General features: G+C 53.7%; 1 protein-coding gene across 1 annotated transcript; it reads right to left on the bottom strand.

Annotated features, from left to right (window-relative positions):
- Window positions 1-121: 121 nt before the first annotated feature.
- IL27RA (interleukin 27 receptor subunit alpha) lies at window positions 122-16862 on the bottom strand. Its single transcript, XM_060633547.3, is given in 15 exon segments — window positions 122-636; window positions 639-800; window positions 926-1019; window positions 1209-1302; window positions 1641-1766; window positions 4021-4179; window positions 4255-4356; window positions 6214-6402; window positions 6508-6691; window positions 10285-10349; window positions 10460-10619; window positions 12409-12566; window positions 12663-12820; window positions 16082-16199; window positions 16610-16862. Coding segments are annotated over 15 exon segments (1887 nt in total). The 5' UTR covers window positions 16704-16862; the 3' UTR covers window positions 122-612.
- Window positions 16863-17052: the final 190 nt, after the last annotated feature.

Here is a 17052-nt window from a genome sequence, read left to right as displayed (position 1 = left end):
GCACGGAACCACCTCGCCGTCCCCTGGTGGGAAGTCCAAGGCCTCGCTCTGCTAGGATCAAAGACTGAGCCAGTGTGAGGGTATATGCGGCTCCTGTGGCAAGTTCCCAAGCTACCGTAGCTATAAAAACATAAAAGTTTATTTCTCCGGGTGGCTCTGATTCATGCGGTCACTTGGGGACTCAGGTTTCTTCCCCCTACTTGCCTCACCTTCCCCTTCGGTGCGGTTAAAGCGGGATCACGGGCACTGTTGATGTGCCAGCTCACGGGAAAGGGAAGAGAACAGTCTGGGCGTCGGCACGCGGCACTGCCGCTCACGTTCCGTGGACGAGAACTTGGTCCGTGGCTGCGCCGAGCTGCGAGGGAGGCTGGGGACGCCGGGCTCCAGTTCTGTTACAGCAGCAGGACGGGACGGACCTGGCGAGGCGGCTGCCACTCTCGACGTCATACGTTTTCCTTTGCTCCCTCGCCCATCCGTATGTGCCCCCCGTAGGGCCAGGCCCTTCGCTGTAGGGGTCCTTGGCTGGGTGTCCTCAGGCAAGTGACTCAGCCTCCCTGATCCTCAGTGTCTTCATCCGTCACATGAGCGGCCGCCTCCTGGCTTGTGGTGGGTTCAGGCCAGAACGTGGGGCCTGGGGGCGGGCCCAGAAGGCCTAGCTCCTCAGGGGTGGGCAGGAAGTGCTTCTCATACCCAGAGTCAAGCCGGGTGGAGGCCTGGGGGGGCTCCGCAACCGGGAGTGGTTCCATCTCTTCCACTTTCAGGATGGGGAAGTCCCCGAGGGGCTGAGCCTGAGGCATCTCCTGGGAAGAAACGAGACTGAGATACTGCCCCCCCCATTCTCCCCGCTCTGTTCCCACCCGCTCCCCACTCTCCCAGCACCCGCCACCCTCCCAGAGGGCCCAGGTAAGCCCCCCTTTTTGCTCACCTCCATGTGAGGCTGGCCAGAATTGCTATTGGCAGGATCAGGAACCTTCTCCCAGACCCAGCGGGGCAGTACCTTGTGCCGAAGGTGGAGGCACCTGGCAAGCAGGTAAGAGGGCAGGGAATCTAGCTGACCTGATACCCAGGCCCAGGTTGCAGAGTCCGGGAGCGTCACAGAGCCCTGAGTGTCCCCTCACCATCGGCTCCCCCCACCCCGCCGCAAAGCTTAGCTCAGGTCCGGCTGCCCTCCCCACCTGTGCGGAGACCCACCTGGCCGACAGCCTCACCTTCCAGAGGTGGCTAGGCTCATACCACAGCCCATCAGGAGCAAGCCCCACAGGAGAAAGACACCTGGCAGAACTTTCCACTTCAGGGTGTTATCTGAGGCGGAGGGACAGGAGAACATTTAGACACCAGGGATGGGGGAGGGATCGGGTATGGATCACGGATGGGGCAGGGCTTGGGTGCGGGAGACAGGTAAGTGGGCGGGGCTTAGGAATGGGTAAGGGCTAAGGGTGGGGGACATCTTGGGGTGGGAGGGAGGGTTGTGAACAAAACAGTCGTCAGGGATGGGCGAAAGGGTGAGACACACACACTGCCCGATAATCCAGAGAGTACTCTGCAGGATCAGAATGCCCCCGAGGCATCATCAATAACCCCCTATCTCCTTGAAATGGAGCAGACCCCCTCCTGTGGTAGTCCCACCCCAGCCCCTCTACCTGGTAGGTGAAGCCGGAGGCTGGGACCGGGTGGGCCCTGTCCTGCGATGGTGGATGCGGTCATCCACAGCTCACAAGGACCCCAGGGAAGGTCAGGCAGGGTGATGTTCCGGGCGCTGCCACTCACTGAAGGACACACCCAGAGAGGTTGGGGAGGCAGTCAAGTCCTACCTCAGGGCCTTTGCATGTGCTTTCTCTATGTCTGCAACACTCTCCCCAGATACCCACATGACTCCAGCCTTCTTTGCTCAAATTTCACCTCCTCAGTGAGGTCCTCCCTGACCACAGGAAAGTTCGCTCCACAAGGAGCCTGGGTGGCTCAGCCAGTTAAGTGTCCAGCTCTTGGTTTCAGCTCAGGTCACAGTCTCATGGTTCCTGAGATCAAACCCCATGCTGGGCTCCACACTGACAGTGCAGAGCCTGCTTGGGATTCATTCTCTCTCTCTCTCTCTCTCTCTCTCTCTCTCTGCCCCTCCTCTGTGCTCGTTCTCTCTCTCAAAATAAGTAAACTTTATTTTTATTTATTAAAAAAATTTAATGTTTATTCATTTTTGAGAGAGACAGACAGAGCATGAGTGGGGGAGTGGCAGAGAGAGAGGGAGACACAGAATCTGAAGCAGGCTTCAGTCTCTGAGCTGTCAGCACAGAGCCCGACGCGGGGCTCGAACTCATGAACCGCGAGTTCATGACCTGGGCCAAAGTCGGATGCTTAAACCGATTGAGACGCCCAGGCACCCAAAATAAATAAGTAAACTTAAAAAAAAAAAAAGAAAGAAAGAAAGAAAAAAGAAAGCTCTACAAGGGCCATATTCCCAGCACCTAGATCAGTGCCTGGCACACAGAAAGCCCTCAGAAACGACATACATTTGAAAAACTAAATGAATGAGCATCATATTCCTTACCTGCACATTGACCCAGTGAATAGAGATTCTCCCCAGATAAGGGAAGACATGTGCACCTCCCAGAGCTATATTTGTCTACCTTTTTTTTTTTTTTTTTTTTACTAAATTGTCTTTTTTGTTTTTAAGCTAAAAGAGGAAGTAGCTTTTGGTTTGTTACAGGATAATAGGAGACAAGAGCACGGATCCAGATATGTTGCCATAGAAAATGTCTAAGCTAAATCAGCAGGTGAAAAAAATAAAGTTGCAAAATATCACAGTCATAAGAGATTCAGGGGCCAAACTATAGTCTGTAACATGGTATTTTATTTTGTTTTATTTTTTACGATTTAACATCGATTTATTTTTGAGAAGGAGAGAGAGGGAGAGAATGAGCCGGGGAGGGGCCGAAAGAGGGAGACAGAGGATCCGAAGCAGGCTCCACACTGTGAGCACAAAACCCGATGGGGGGCTCGAACTCAGGACCATGAGATCATGACCTGAGCGGAAATCAAAAGTCAGCCATTAAACTGACTGAGCCACCCAGGCGCCCCGCCCTTTTTTTAAATGTTTATTTATTTTTGAGAGAGAGAGAGAGACAGAGCACGAGCAGGGGAGGGGCAGAGAAAGAGGGAGACAGAGGATCCAAAGCGAGCTCTGCACTGACAGCAGAGAGCTCAATGCAGGGTTTGAACTCATGAACCACGAGATCACGACCTGAGCTGAAGTCAGATGCTTAACCAACTGAGCCACCCAGGTGCCCCAATACATGGTCCTCTTTTAAAAATAATCATAATACATACATGTGTATATATTTAATAACATATAAATATAAAAATGTAAGGGGTGCCTGGGTGGTTCAGTCGGTTTAGCATCTGACTCTTGATTTCAGTCCAGGTCACGATCCCAGGGTCATGGGATGGAAACCCACGTCGGGCTCTGCACTGAGCACAGAGCCTGCTTAAGATTCTCTCTCTCTCTCTCTCTCTCTCTCTCTCTCTCTCTCCCTCCCTCCCTCTCTCCCTTTACCCTTCTGCCTTGTCTGCACCCTCTCTCTAAAATTAAAACAAATTTTTTAAAATCTAATGATGGATACATACTTGAAATAAAAATCACACATAACCCTGTGATCGTGCTGACATGGTGCACAATTTCTCCCCATATTTGCACCTCTGCTTTGCTCAGTGCTGGGTTTCTTTTACAGAAATGGAACCATCTCTTGGAGTTTTGTCATCTTTTTTATCTTTTTCGCTTAATAAAACATGACAGGCATCTCTCAATGTCAATAAATATAGATCAAAGTCTTCATCTTTAATGGCCAAATGGCAGTTCGTTATATTGACAGCCACAGGATTATCGTCCACTAGGGAGCTGAGGACACCCTGTTGTTTTCCCAGGGGCTGAGAGGGAACCAAGGGGCCAATCTGGGGACAAGAGTTGGGTAGACTGATGGGTGGGTCTTGTGGGGGCTAGGAGCAGGGGACAGGGGCAGTGAAGCTCACCATTCATGCAGACAGAAGGCCCGGTCCCGCTCTGTGCGCACAAGGTGTAGTGGGTGAGATGGCCCCGGAGTTGGCGCCTTGGGACCTCTCCCCATGCTATGGCGGGGGTTCCTGGCGGGGTGTCCTGGAGTCGCCAAAGTGTTGGTCCTGCTAAGGGCACTGGGGAGGAAGCCAGGGGGTCAAGGTCTGTCACGGTTCTAGAGGGTTCCACCATTCTCCAGCCCCACCACTTACCTAGTTCCTCTCTGAACCTCCAGACTGAGGGGGCAGGGGCCAAGCCGCAAGGAGAGACTGCTGTCACTGTGATTCGGTAGGGGACCCCTCCTTCAAACTCCCCTGGTGGGTGAAGGGACAAAGACAGAGTTGGCGCCCCCTCCCCTACTCAGTCCCTACCCAGGAGGCGTCTTCATTTGGGTCTCCTGAAGGACATGCTGAGAGAAATATTTGGGTAAAAGTAATTTTCCTGGGTGGTAGCCCCACAGAACACCACCAGGGCGGCTGGGAAGTGAAATAGGGAAAGAGAGGCAGCCCTCCAGTAAATGACAACAATTTCCCAATGCAGGCAATGGCAATTCAATCCCGCCGGCGACCTCTGGGAGGCAGCAGAGAGCACATGCCTGAGAGCCAACCCACCCACGGAGGGAGGAAGCTGGGGTATGTATCCGCCAACCCTTACCAGTAATCGGTGGAGGGCTGCATCTGATGGGACTTAATTCCCAAGCACTTCCAGCCGGCTGCTTAGGCAGGCGAAATGCTTCAGTGACCAGAAAAAGGCTTCAGGGCAAAGGAAATACAGGTGCCGGAGGCTGGGAGATGGTCAACACACCGGGCTACGCGTGGGGTGGCTCTGACGCCACCCATCATGGTAGGTGAGGCTCCTGAGGTCCCTTCTCAAAGCCTACGGCTGCTGCATGGCCTTCCCCAGATGGGAATTTTCTAAAATCGGGGCTCCTCCTCTTTTCTCCACACATGCTATGGTCCTCGGGACTCTGTCCTTCCTAAATTTTTCACTCAATGCCTCCCTCTCGTGATCTCCCGAGTCCTTCACACCAAGGATGGGCTCCCCAGCACCACATCCCAGTCCAGAACTCATAGCAAGCCCCAGACCTGAGTATCCAACAGCCCCATGGACAGCTCCATTTGGATGAACATCTCCAACAAAACATGGCCAAGTGGATCCCCAAAATTCTGCCCAGGACTCCCCAGTCAGAACCTGCCTGCTTCTCTCCCCTTCCTCAGTTCCCACGTGGTCCAGCCCTCACCCCTTCCCAGTCCACTCCCCCCAAGAGCAGCCAAGGGGCACCTGTGAGCAACCGAGTCAGGGCATATCCATTCTTGCTCAGAACTCTCCATGGCTCCTACCTCACTCGGGATAAACCCAAGTCCTTGTAACCCACCAGGCTTTGCACAATTTGCCTGTCACCTCCCTGCCCTCACCTCCTCCCCCTCTCTCCTCTCATGCATTCTACTCCTGCCACACCGGCCTCCTCGCTGTTCCTCTAACATATCAGGCACATTCCTGCCTCTGGGCCCTTGCGCTGTCTGTTCCCTCTTGCTTTTCCCTCAGGCATCCTCACAGCTCCCTCTCTCACCTCCTTCGGGTGTCGGTTCAAATGTGGCTCTTCCACAAAGGCCTTTTCTAACCTTTCTTTCTGAAATAGCAGTGCGCCCTCCTCCCCTTTACCTTGTTTTATTTCCCCCCCCCAATTACACTGTCGGTGTATTTGTTTTGTTGTTTGTTTCATTGGCTGCTCACCCATAAGAAAGTCAGCTCCATGACGATGGGGATGTTGCCGAGAGGGAGGGTAGTGTGACGGCTCAGGGTTTGGCTTCAGGGGCCTGATAATGTGGTTCAACTCCTGGCTCTACCACCTATTTGCCGTGTGGTCCCGGGGAAGTTGCTTAACCTCCCTGGGCCTTTTTCTTCACCTACACCTCGGGCACGATAATAACAGAGGCCTACTTGATAAGGCAGTTTGAATCATTTAATGCTTACGGTAAATGCCAACAGACACCCGCGGCTCTCACTGCACACCAGTGTCCCGCACACGGCCTGGCCCACAGTGAGCGGTCGGTTGAGTACCGCATGCATGAATTAATGAGACTTTAAACGTAACATTCTGTCCTGCAGGCCCACTCATCAGTCCGCTATGCAAGCGCTGAGACGGGAACCCCGGGGTCCCCGGGCCTCACCTGGCAATAGCGCTCTGAGGTTCTCAGGGGGAAGCCGGATCCAGTTGAGGGCGTCCAGGGGATCCCCGTCCCGGGCCCAGTCCACCACGTGCTCCTGCAACTCCCCAGACCCCCGCTGCCAAGTCACCAGCAGTTCCGGGCTCCCGGCCACGCTCCTGACCACCACGCCATGGGGGGCAGCACTTGGACCTGGACGGGGGAGGAGTCTCAGCGGTCGACGCTAGGAGGCCCCGCCTCCCTCTCAGGGGCGGGGCGGGGGCGGGGCGGGGGCGGGGCAGATCCAGAGCCTCTTACCCAAGCAGGCCAAAGAAAGGTTCGTGAGAGGCTTCCAGCTCGTGGCATTGACGGCAGACAGCCCAACCCACCCCGCCTGGCTGGGGATGGAGAAGTTGCAGCAGGCAGCCGTCTTCCGGATCAGCTCCTGTCCTTTAATCTGGAACCAGACTTTATAGCTCATCCGCACGCAGTGGCCCGGGGCCTGAAGGCCGACAGGAAAAGGGTGTTACTATCTCCCATTTGCCAGGCACACGCTGTGGCTGTGGGTCTCCGTGAGGTCCGCCTGACAAACCAGTCCGTGGACTACTTCTGCCGGCTCCGTGTTACGGATGAAGCAACGGAGCCTCTAGGGGGCTCCGTGGCACAGGTGAAATTAGAATACGGTTCCAGGGCCCCAACTAGGGTGAAGTGGAGGGTGAGGCGCTCGCCTCGGGTGCAAAAGTTGAAGGGGAGGATAGGGAAAACCCAGCAATCAAGAAAAATTCTATTCTACTCCATCACAATGAAGGTCAAACAACCCATGACCAACAAAATTTCAAGATTTTAAGGACAGACAGGATCTGCCCCTGCACTTGCATGGCCCTGCCTTACGCTTTCATCGTAATCTGTGTCCTGCGTGGCTCTTCGGGATTTAAAAATCCCCGCTGTTGTACAGAGGGGAGGGAATGTGGAGCAAAGAGGACCGCAGCCTCCAGGATCGTCGCTCTGGGGAAGTCTGAGCATTTTTGGTTGCCTCAATGACTGGTATTGTTGTTTATGTTTGTTTCTTTGTTTTGAGAGGGTGCATGTGCATGTGAGTGGGGGAGGGGCAGAGAGAGGCAGAGAGAGAGAGAGAGAGAGAGAGAGAGAGAATCCCAAGCGGGTTCCACTCTGTCAACGAAGAGCCCCACATGGGGCTCGACCCCACGAACTGTGAGATCATGACCTGAGCCGAAATGTGATTGGTATTTGATGGGCAAGAGCCAGGGATGTAACACTGTCCTGGAAACAAAAAACTGCCCCTTGACCATTGTGGCTTTAGAATGCCATCCCCACTGGAAACTTTCGTAGATGAAAAGCCTATCTAATAATGTTAACTGATCCTACAACGAAACTCCTTCTTTTTTTTTTTTTAATTTTTTTAAATTTTTTGTTAACGTTTATTTATTTTTGAGACAGAGAGAGACAGAGCATGAATGCAGGAGGGTCAGAGAGAGAGGGAGACACAGAATCTGAAACAGGCTCCAGGCTCTGAGCTGTCAGCACAGAGCCCAACGCGGGGCTCGAACTCACGGACCGTGAGATCATGACCTGGGCCGAAGTCGGACGCTCAACCAACTGAGCCACCCAGGCGCCCTGAAACTCCTTCTTTAAAAAGATGCTTATTTGCTTTTAAGAGAGAGAGAGAGAGAGAGAGAGCAGGGGAGGGGCAGAGAGAGAGACACACACACACACAGAATCCGAAGCAAGCTCTAGGCTCCAAGCTGTCAGCCCAGAGCCTGACTCGGGGCTGAACCCACAAACCATGAGATCATGACCTGGGCTGAAGTCGGACGCTTAGCCGACTGAGCCACCCAGGTGCCCCTAGAAGCAAACTCCTTTTGTTTTTTTTTGTTTGTTTGTTGTTTTTTTTTTAATTTTTTTAACGTTTATTTATTTTTGAGACAGAGAGAGACAGAGCATGAATGGGGGAGGGGCAGAGAGAGAGGGAAACACAGAATCGGAAGCAGGCTCCAGGCTCCGAGCCATCAGCCCAGAGGCTGACGCGGGGCTCGAACCCACGGACCGCGAGATCGTGACCTGAGCTGAAGTCAGACGTTTAACCAACTGAGCCACCCAGGCGCCCCTCCTTTTGATGTATAAAGACAAAACCTTTGGGGGGCCTGGTGTGAATGCTCAGTGAACTTTTAAATATTCAGAATATGGGGATTTCTAGGCAGTTTTTATTATCAATTCCCAGTACAGTCTGTGTTCTAATTAGAGAATTCTTTAATGTGCCCTGCATCACCTCACCCCTTTGAAGCCCCTGGAAACTGGCTCTATGGCCCGGTATGCAGTTAATTTTGGTAAATGTCTTAATTGTACATGGAAGAAAGGCATGTTCTGACATTTCCTATGTGAGTCTATTAGGTTGTTTGCTAATCACATGCTCAGATATTCTAGATCTTGACTTGTTTTTCATCTATTATGAAATTACTGATAGGAGTGTGTTAAACTCTCCCACAATGGTTGTGGATTCATATATTTCTCCTTGTAGTTCTGTCAATTTTTGCTGTATGTATTTTAAAGCCATATTATTAGGTACATATAGTTTTAGTACTCATATCATATTGGTGAACTGAATTGTTGCCGTCATGTAGCTACCTTATTTCCCCTTCATCTTCTTCTTCCCTCCCTTCCTCCCCCTCCCTTCCCTTCCCTTCTTTTTCTTTCCCTCCCTCCCTCTCTCTCCCTTTCTTTCTTTTCTTTCTCTTTCTTTCTTTCTTTCTTTCTTTCTTTCTTTCTTTCTTTCTTTCTTTCTCTTTCCCTCCCTCCCTCTCTCTCTCCCTTTTTCCCTTTCTTTCTTTCTTTCTTTCTTTCTTTCTTTCTTTCTCTTGTGTTTATTTATTTTTGAGAGAGAGAGGGAGACAGAGGATCCAAAGCGAGCTCTGCACTGACAGCAGAGAGCCCAATGAGGGCTCAAACTCATGAACCACGAGATCATGACCTGAGCTGAAGCCAGACGTTTAACCAACTGAGCCACGCAGGGGCCCCTCCCCTTCACTTTCTACTGAATGTTACAATCAGAAGTCTTTATCATATTTTTTAAAAACATGACTATAGGGGTGCCTGGGTGGCTCAGTTGGTTAAGCTTCTGACTTCAGCTCAGGTCACGATCTCATGGTTTGTGAGTTTAAGCCCCACGTCGCATTCTGTGCTGACAGCTCAGAGCCTGGAGCCTACTTCGGATTCTGTGTCTCCCTCTCTTTCTTCCCCTCTCCTGCTCATGCTATCTCTCTCTCTCTCTCTCTCTCTCTCAAAAATAAACATTTTAAAATTTAATATAAAATAAAATAATGTATTAAAAATCAATACTAGGGACACCTAGGTGGCTCAGTCAATTAAGCATCTAATTTTGCCTCAGGTCATGATCTCACATTTGTGAGTTTAAGCCCCGCATCATGCTTGCTGCTGTCAGCGTGGAGCACTCTTCGGATCCTCTGCCTCTGTCTCTGTCTCTGTCTCTCTCTCTCTCTGCCCCTATTCGGATCGTGCTGTCTCTGCCCCTATTCGGATCGTGCTGTCTCTCTCAAAAAAAAAAAAAAAATTTAAAAAAAATTAATATTAGACCATGTGGCCCAAGAGGGTTATGGGCCCTGCTGTTTTGTTCCTCTGCCATATTTACTGTGAGCCAGGGCCTAGCGACGCCTGGAACGTCGTAGGTGCTCAACGGATTGGGAGCAGTGGGGATGGGTTTCTGTCCTCTCCTAACTCCGCTTCCATACCACCACCGGAGCCCTGGCGCACTGTGCTGTATTTTAGGGAGCTGAGCCTACTCTTCCTTTCAAACCTTTGCACCTGCTGTTCTCCCCGGCCTGCACCCACCTTCGTGTCTCAGCTCAGACCTCCTAGAAGTAGCTGACGTTGGGGGAGGCTTGCCCTAAGCCAGGACCTCTCTGAGCATCCCTGCCCCCCCCCCACCTCCCCGCCACCACAAAGCCTTGGGGTCACCTCAAGAAGGCAGCATCAGCATCGTCACCTCTGTCTTGTCCACGTGGTTGTTATTTGGGGCTTCCTGACATGCGCGGGGAAATGGGACGGAGCCCCACAGCTCACCTTCCACAGAAGCAGGGCTTCCTGTGTGCCCGCTGTCCCGCAGACATCCCCCGATATCCATACGTCTTTTGGAGTTGCCAAGGAGGAGGAGAGGGGGGTACAAGTGAGAGAGGCACGGTGGTACAGACTTCCGGGAGGGGAGACGAGGGTGTCGGGCAAGCCTGGAGAGCCTCACCAGAGGGCGGCGTCTGGAAGGACAGAACGGGGCTCCGGTGGCCCCACAGACCCTCTTCGTTCTCCACTCGGCAGCGGCCGTACACCCGATAGCCAGTGGCTAGCTCCAGGTCCTGGATCTCAACGGGGGCCAGGGGTATGGACTTCACTTCTGGCTCCAGCTGGCGGAGAGACAGGGAAAAGCAGTGAAGCCGAGGGCTGAGTTGCGAGTATCTGACCTGGTATCTCCGCAGGGTCCAACTGCCCTCTGCTTTGCACAAGACCAAGGGGATTCCCAGGACCCAGGCCTTTTGGGTTTGACATTGGGACAACCGCCAGCAAAAAGAGGAGACAAAGTGGCCACTCTATGGCTCATGTACAGCAGTAGGTAGTAGTAAATTCTGTTATTCTCCCCCTTTTTTTTTTTTTTTTTTTTTATTATTTTTGGGACAGAGAGAGACAGAGCATGAACGGGGGAGGGGCAGAGAGAGAGAGGGAGACACAGAATCGGAAACAGGCTCCAGGCTCCGAGCCATCAGCCCAGAGCCCGACGCGGGGCTCGAACTCACGGACCGCGAGATCGTGACCTGGCTGAAGTCGGACGCTCAACCGACTGCGCCACCCAGGCGCCCCTGTTATTCTCCCCCTTTTACAGGTGAGGAAAACCGAGGCCCTGGAGAGGGGGAAGTGCCTTGCCCAAGGTCACAAAGCAGGTGGGTGCTGGAGATGAGCGTCATACCCAGGCAGTCAGATTCCAAAGTCTGCCTCTCAGCATTGCTCTGAATTGCATGCATAATCACAATGACAACTTTCTTCAATATTGCAATGTTTTGCATGAGGCGCCTGAGACAACTGGTGATCCCCAATATCCATTCTCCCCGTTTTCCTTTGGAAATAGAAGCCCTGAGTATCAGCGGGGAACATGGCTGTCAAGACTGAGGACTACATTTCCCAGCCTCCCTTACAATCAGGTGGGACCATGTGACCGTGTCCTGGCCAATGAGATATGAGAGGAAATGATCCTGGCAACTTCTGTGTTGTACAAAGTGCATGGGCGGGTCCCCCAACTCCTTCTGGGGTCTCCTCGCTCTAGGGTTCTCTTCCATTTTCTTGCTGTGCGAGCTTGGGAAGGTGCTTAGCTTCTCTGAGGTTGGCTTCCCCGACTGTGAAACAGATATCGTAAAAGCATCTGCTATAAAGGAAAGTTGGGAGGGACTCATCAAGATAATCTGTGCAATTAGCCTGGGACCTGATGATGCCCAGCAGGTGCTCAGAAATGTCAGCTGCCTTTATTAATTATTTTTTAGTGTTTATTTAAACCAAGCCTTGCTCCTCATCTGTAAAGCGAGTAGGTATAAAAGGCATCTACCTCGGGGCGCCTGGGTGGCCCCGTCGGTTAAGTGTCCGACTTCAGCTCAGGTCACGATCTCGCGGTCCGTGAGTTCCGGCCCCGCGTCGGGCTCTGTGCTGACAGCTCAGAGCCTGGAGTCTGCTTCGGATTCTGTGTCTCCCTCTCTCTCTGGCCCTTCCCCCCCCCTCTCAAAAATAAATAAACATTAAAAAAAAGGCATCTACCTCAAAGAGTTCTTGTAAGGGTTCAATAAAGAGCCTAGAATAGTGCCTGGCACACAGCAGACGCTTTCTAAATGTCTTCTGTTATTTTAAGGTTAATGTAAGCTATCGGAGGGCTTCTTTGCATTCACAAAAAGGCTGGAGGAAGTTTACTGTGTTTCTCAAAATTCCCAAGTGGAGTTTGGATTGGGACTGCATGAAATTTGAGATTATTTGGTGGGGCGGGGTGTGATTTTTTTTTTAGCTGAACAAGAGGCAACATGCAGGCCTTTTGTGTGAGATGGGGACAGACTCCAGGAACAAGTGAGGAACGGGTTCTGGGCTGGGTCTCTGATTTGGGGATGATGCCTTGGACCCTGCCTGGAGTAGGGTGGGGGAAGAGGGGCCCCTGACACTCACCAGAGTCCAGGCAGTCCCCTGGCATCTTTGATAGTAGAACTGGCAGACCAGGACCTTGTGGGGTGGCCACACTGGCGGGGCCCAATGGACAGTGGCCTCCAAGGGGTCATCCTCTGAAAAGTCGACGTCAGGGTAGAGCCGGGGGGCATCAGGCATCACTGAGGAAGGAGAGGCCGGGACATATTTATCCGGGGTCTCCAGGACCACCCACCCCCCCCCCCACAACACGCCCCCACCCCCATCCCCCCTGTTACTTCGGGTTTCCAGGTTCACCAAGACTGGGGGCCAGAGAGGCTGGCCGGCCTCGGTACCCCAGACAAGCAGTTCATCAGACATGGTAAGCTGTTCCCGCGGAATGGTCACCCAGCTCTGCCCAGTGGGCACTGCCACAGTCCACGTTCTGTTGGGATGGCTGTGAGGAGAGATGTGGGGGTAGGGGGGTATAGATTGGGTTGGGGCCAAAGCCATCATGATAACTGCTCTGCCTGGGTTCAAATCCCAGCTTTGCTGCTTCAGGGCTGTGTGACCTTGAGCAAATGACTTCACTTCTCTGTGCCTCAGTTTCCTCATCTACAAAATGAGGGTGACAGAAGCGCCTGCCGAAGGGCGGAAGAGCCAGGGGAATCAATGAGGTAAGACGTGGAATGTATTACCACGTACGTTTAGAACATAAACCGCGTGGTAATACGTGGAACGTTTAGAACAGCACACTGGCGGGAGGGGGGGGGGAGGGGCACCTGGGTGGCTCAGTCGGTTAAGCGTCCGACTCTTGGATCCTGCTCAGGTCATGTTCCCACGGTTCCTGAGTCCAAGCCCCGCACTGGGCTCTGCACTTGATAGGGCGGAGCCTGCCTGGGATTCTCTCTCTCCCCCTTTCTCTGCCCCTCCCCTGCTCGAGCTGTCTCTGTCTCTCTCCAAATAAATAAATAAGCTTAAAAAAAAAAAAAAAAAAAAAAAAACCAAAACAGCAGTGGGTGCCCGCCACGAGCCACGTGAGCATTGCTCGCTGCATTTATTGAGCACCTACTTCCAGGCGGGCACATTTACACGTATGCAACGGTACAGTCAGCAAATCCATATTGTGCCAGGCCCTGCTGTGGGAGCTGGGGACAGGACTGGGACCAGAGCAGGCCGGGACCCGGCTCTCTAGAGCTGCTCCTCCAGTAGGGGGGAGGCCAACGAGAAACACACAAATATATAATCGATGGCGGTTATACGCGATACACAGAACAATCATCAGGGTGGAGAGGATACAGTGCGGTGATGTGGTGAGGAAAGACAGTGCTATTTTAAGAAGGGTGGTCAGGAGCCTTTCTCAGAGGTGGAGATCTTTGAACAAAGGCCCGGAGGATATGAGGGCGGGGCCGTGCAGTACAGGGTGATGGTGGGCGGGGGAGGGGAAGCGTTTTTTAGGAAGAGGCGGCAGTCGGTGCAAAGGCCTCGAGGTCAACTGACCGGTGTGTTTGAGGACCGGCAAGGAAGCCCGCGTGGCAGGGGTGCAACGAGGGAGGTGGACAGATGCGCCCTGACTCAGGTGTCCACGGGCGCCCTCTGGCTGCTGTGGCGGAGAACACGCCGGGAGGGCGCAAACCGGAGCCCAGGAAGGAGGTGGGGACTGCGCGGTCCCAGCTCTGCTGGCCAGGATGGGGGCTAGACCAGGGTGGGTGCTGGGGAAGGAGAGAGTGCCAGATTCTGGATATACTGGAGAAGGTGGAGCCGGCAAGGCTCCCTGACAGGTCAGAGGTGGGTGACAGAGAGCGGCGCTGGGGATATCCTGAAGGATTAGGTTGCAAAGATGCAAAAACGAGGCCTTCGTAAAACAGCAACAACAACAAAAACACAGGCGCTCGTGAAGATGCGGAGAAACCGTAGCCCTCCTACGGGAATGGAAAATGTTGCAGCTGCTGCAGAAAACAGTTGGGCCGTTTCTCAGTTAAACCCAGAATTGCGGTGCGACCCGGCAACTCCACCCCTATGCGTGGACCCAAAGGAATGGAACACAGGGACTCAAACGCTTGTAGGTGTATGTTCCTAACGGTGCTAGTCACGGTTCCCAAAAGGTGGAAACAAACTAAATGGCCATCAACAGATGAATGGAGGGGCGCCTGGGTGGCGACTCTTGATTTTGGCTCAGGTCATGATCTCACAGTTTGTGGGGTCGAGCCCCGAACCGGGCTTTGCACTGACAGTGCAGAGCCTATTTGGGATTGTCTCTCTCCGTCTCTCTCTGCCCCTGTCCCACTCACTCTCTCTGTCTCTCTCAAAATAAATAATAAGCTTAAAAAAAAAAACCAAACAGATGAGTGGATACACAAAATGTGGTCAATCCCCACAGTGGAATATTATTCAGCCATAAAAAGGAACGGCGTTCTGACTCATGCTACAACATGGATGAACCTCCAAACCCGCTAAGTGAGGGGCGCCTGGGTGGCTCAGCCGGTTAAGCCTCTGACTTCGGCTCAGGTCACGAGTTCGAGCCGGACATCAGGTTCTGGGCGGACAGCTCGGAGCCTGGAGCCTGCTTCGGATTCTGCGTCTCCTTCTCTCTCTGCCCCTCCCCTGCTTGCACTCTGTCTCTCTCCCTCTCTCTCAAAAATGAACAAACTTAAAAAAAAAAACAAAAAACATGCAAAGTAAAAGAAGCCACACACAAAAGGCCACATAGTGTATAATTCCTTTTATATGAAATGTTCAGAACCGGTAAACCCACAGAGACAGAAAGCGGGATGGCGGTGACGGGGACCGGTGGGGAGCACGATAGGGAGCGGACTGTTCGTGGGATGGAACTTCCTTTTGGGGTGATGAGAGTGTTCTGGAAGTAGAGAAGGTGGTGGCACAACACTGTGAATGTGCCGAACGCCACTGGATTGTTCGCTTTGAAATGGTTAACTTTGTGTTATGCGAATTTCGCCTCCTAAAACAAGGGGGGACCTTCTCCGACTGCCCCCTCTTAAACCGAGGGGGCTTAAACCTAGGCCCCTCTGGAAAGGAACGGTGGGGACCGCTGCCCAACGATGTGAATGTACCGAATGCCACCGAACACTTAAAAATGGCTGAGAAAAAAAGATGGCATAATTTGATAGGACTATTTTCCCCTCCTTAAAAAGGCAACAGCCCCTCCCCGACCAGTGGTTCCCACCTTTCCATGCCCCTTTTACGCCTCCCTCACTTAGCCAAATTCTACATGAATTGGAGTTTGCAGGTGTGATTCATCATGAAGCAACCCAGGTCTCCCCCCTTCAACTGTGACTTCCAGGAGGTCCAGGCTGTCGGTCGGCCTCTTTCACTGCTGCGTCCCCAGCACCAGACCAGATCCTTTTTATACGCTCAGAGAAGTTAAGCTACTTGCCTAAGGTCACACAGCAGTAAAAACCAGCTTCTAATTATTAAGCAATTTCTCTTGGCCAGTGCCTAACTCGTTGAACCCTCAAAGCCAAAGCTGGGAGGCAGGTCCCTTTATTCTGGCCATTTGGTGAGGGAGAAAAGAGAGGCTCAGAGAGGGAAAGTGACTGCTTTAGGGTCACACAGCAAGGAAATGCACAACCTGGAATCAAAGAAAGGGCTTGAGAGTGGGGGGGGGGGCGGGGAGGGGTCCTCTTAACTGAGTATGCTGGGACCTGACTGGCCACCCTTCCAAAGCCTCAGTTTCCCCACGTCAGCCGGTTGTACTCACTACTTCTGGCTCTGGAGGTGCAGCGTGGAGGGGGCTGCCAGATCCCCAAGAGGTCCCCACGAGCAGTTCAAGTCGCCCAAGGGTCCAACTCCATAGCACTGCAGTGGCCCGGGACTTCCTGGAGAGGGAGGTGGGAGGGTCCCAGGGAAGAGGGTCAATTCTCCCAGCCGCCTGCACATCCCAGAGCCTGAACTTCCCCCGACTTCTGCCAACAGGGTCCCTGCCGGAGGCGAGCAGTAGGAAGGGGGCTCTGGATACCCCTCCCCAGGCTTTGGGCATAACTACTCCACTCCCTCTGCCAGCCACATCCTGTTGCCACCCCAAGAGCCTCCACCCCACCCCCGGGCCTCGGGCTCCCACCTCGCTGCCGACCCCCGTTCCCCAGCTGCCCTCTTGGCGCGGTCCCCGCCCCAGGAGGTGCAGAGAGGCGGCGGTCGTTCCGCAAACTTGCGGTGCACCCGGAGGCTTTGCGCCCCCGGGGCGAGCGCGGCGCCAGAGCGCCCGACACGAGCTCGCTCCAGAACTCACCCTGGGGTCGACTCCGGTGGCACAGCAGCGACAATAGAGGCAGCAGCACCAGCTCCGGCCGCGGCCGGAAGGGAGCGGCCCGGGCCCCTCGCATGGCGCTCCCCCTACCGCGCCCCGAGTCCGGCCGGCCCTGCCCGGCCCTGCCCGGCCCTGCCCGGCGCGGCAGCGCCGCTCGCCTCGCTCTCCGGGTCCGGCACCCAGGCGGCCACGGGAAGCGCCCCTCCCCTCCCAGCCGCCTCCGCACCTTGCGCTCCGGTCCCCGCCCCTTCCCGGTGGCGGAAAGTCCCCAGCGGCGCAGGCTGGGGCTGTCGAGAGGGAGGGGAAAACGGCCCGGGGCGTCTGGCGGGTGCTGCGCGCCTCGCCGAGCTCTGTGAAACCCGTGCCCCTTCCCACCCCGCAACAACGCACACGCCGCAAAGTCCTTTGGAACTTTTATTATTGGG

Source organism: Panthera onca, chromosome A2, assembly GCF_046562875.1.
Source record: "Panthera onca isolate mPanOnc1 chromosome A2, mPanOnc1 haplotype 2, whole genome shotgun sequence".
NCBI lineage: Eukaryota > Metazoa > Chordata > Mammalia > Carnivora > Felidae > Panthera > Panthera onca.
Note: the sequence above shows the minus strand (reverse complement) of the source record. Positions and strands in the feature narration are given on the sequence as shown.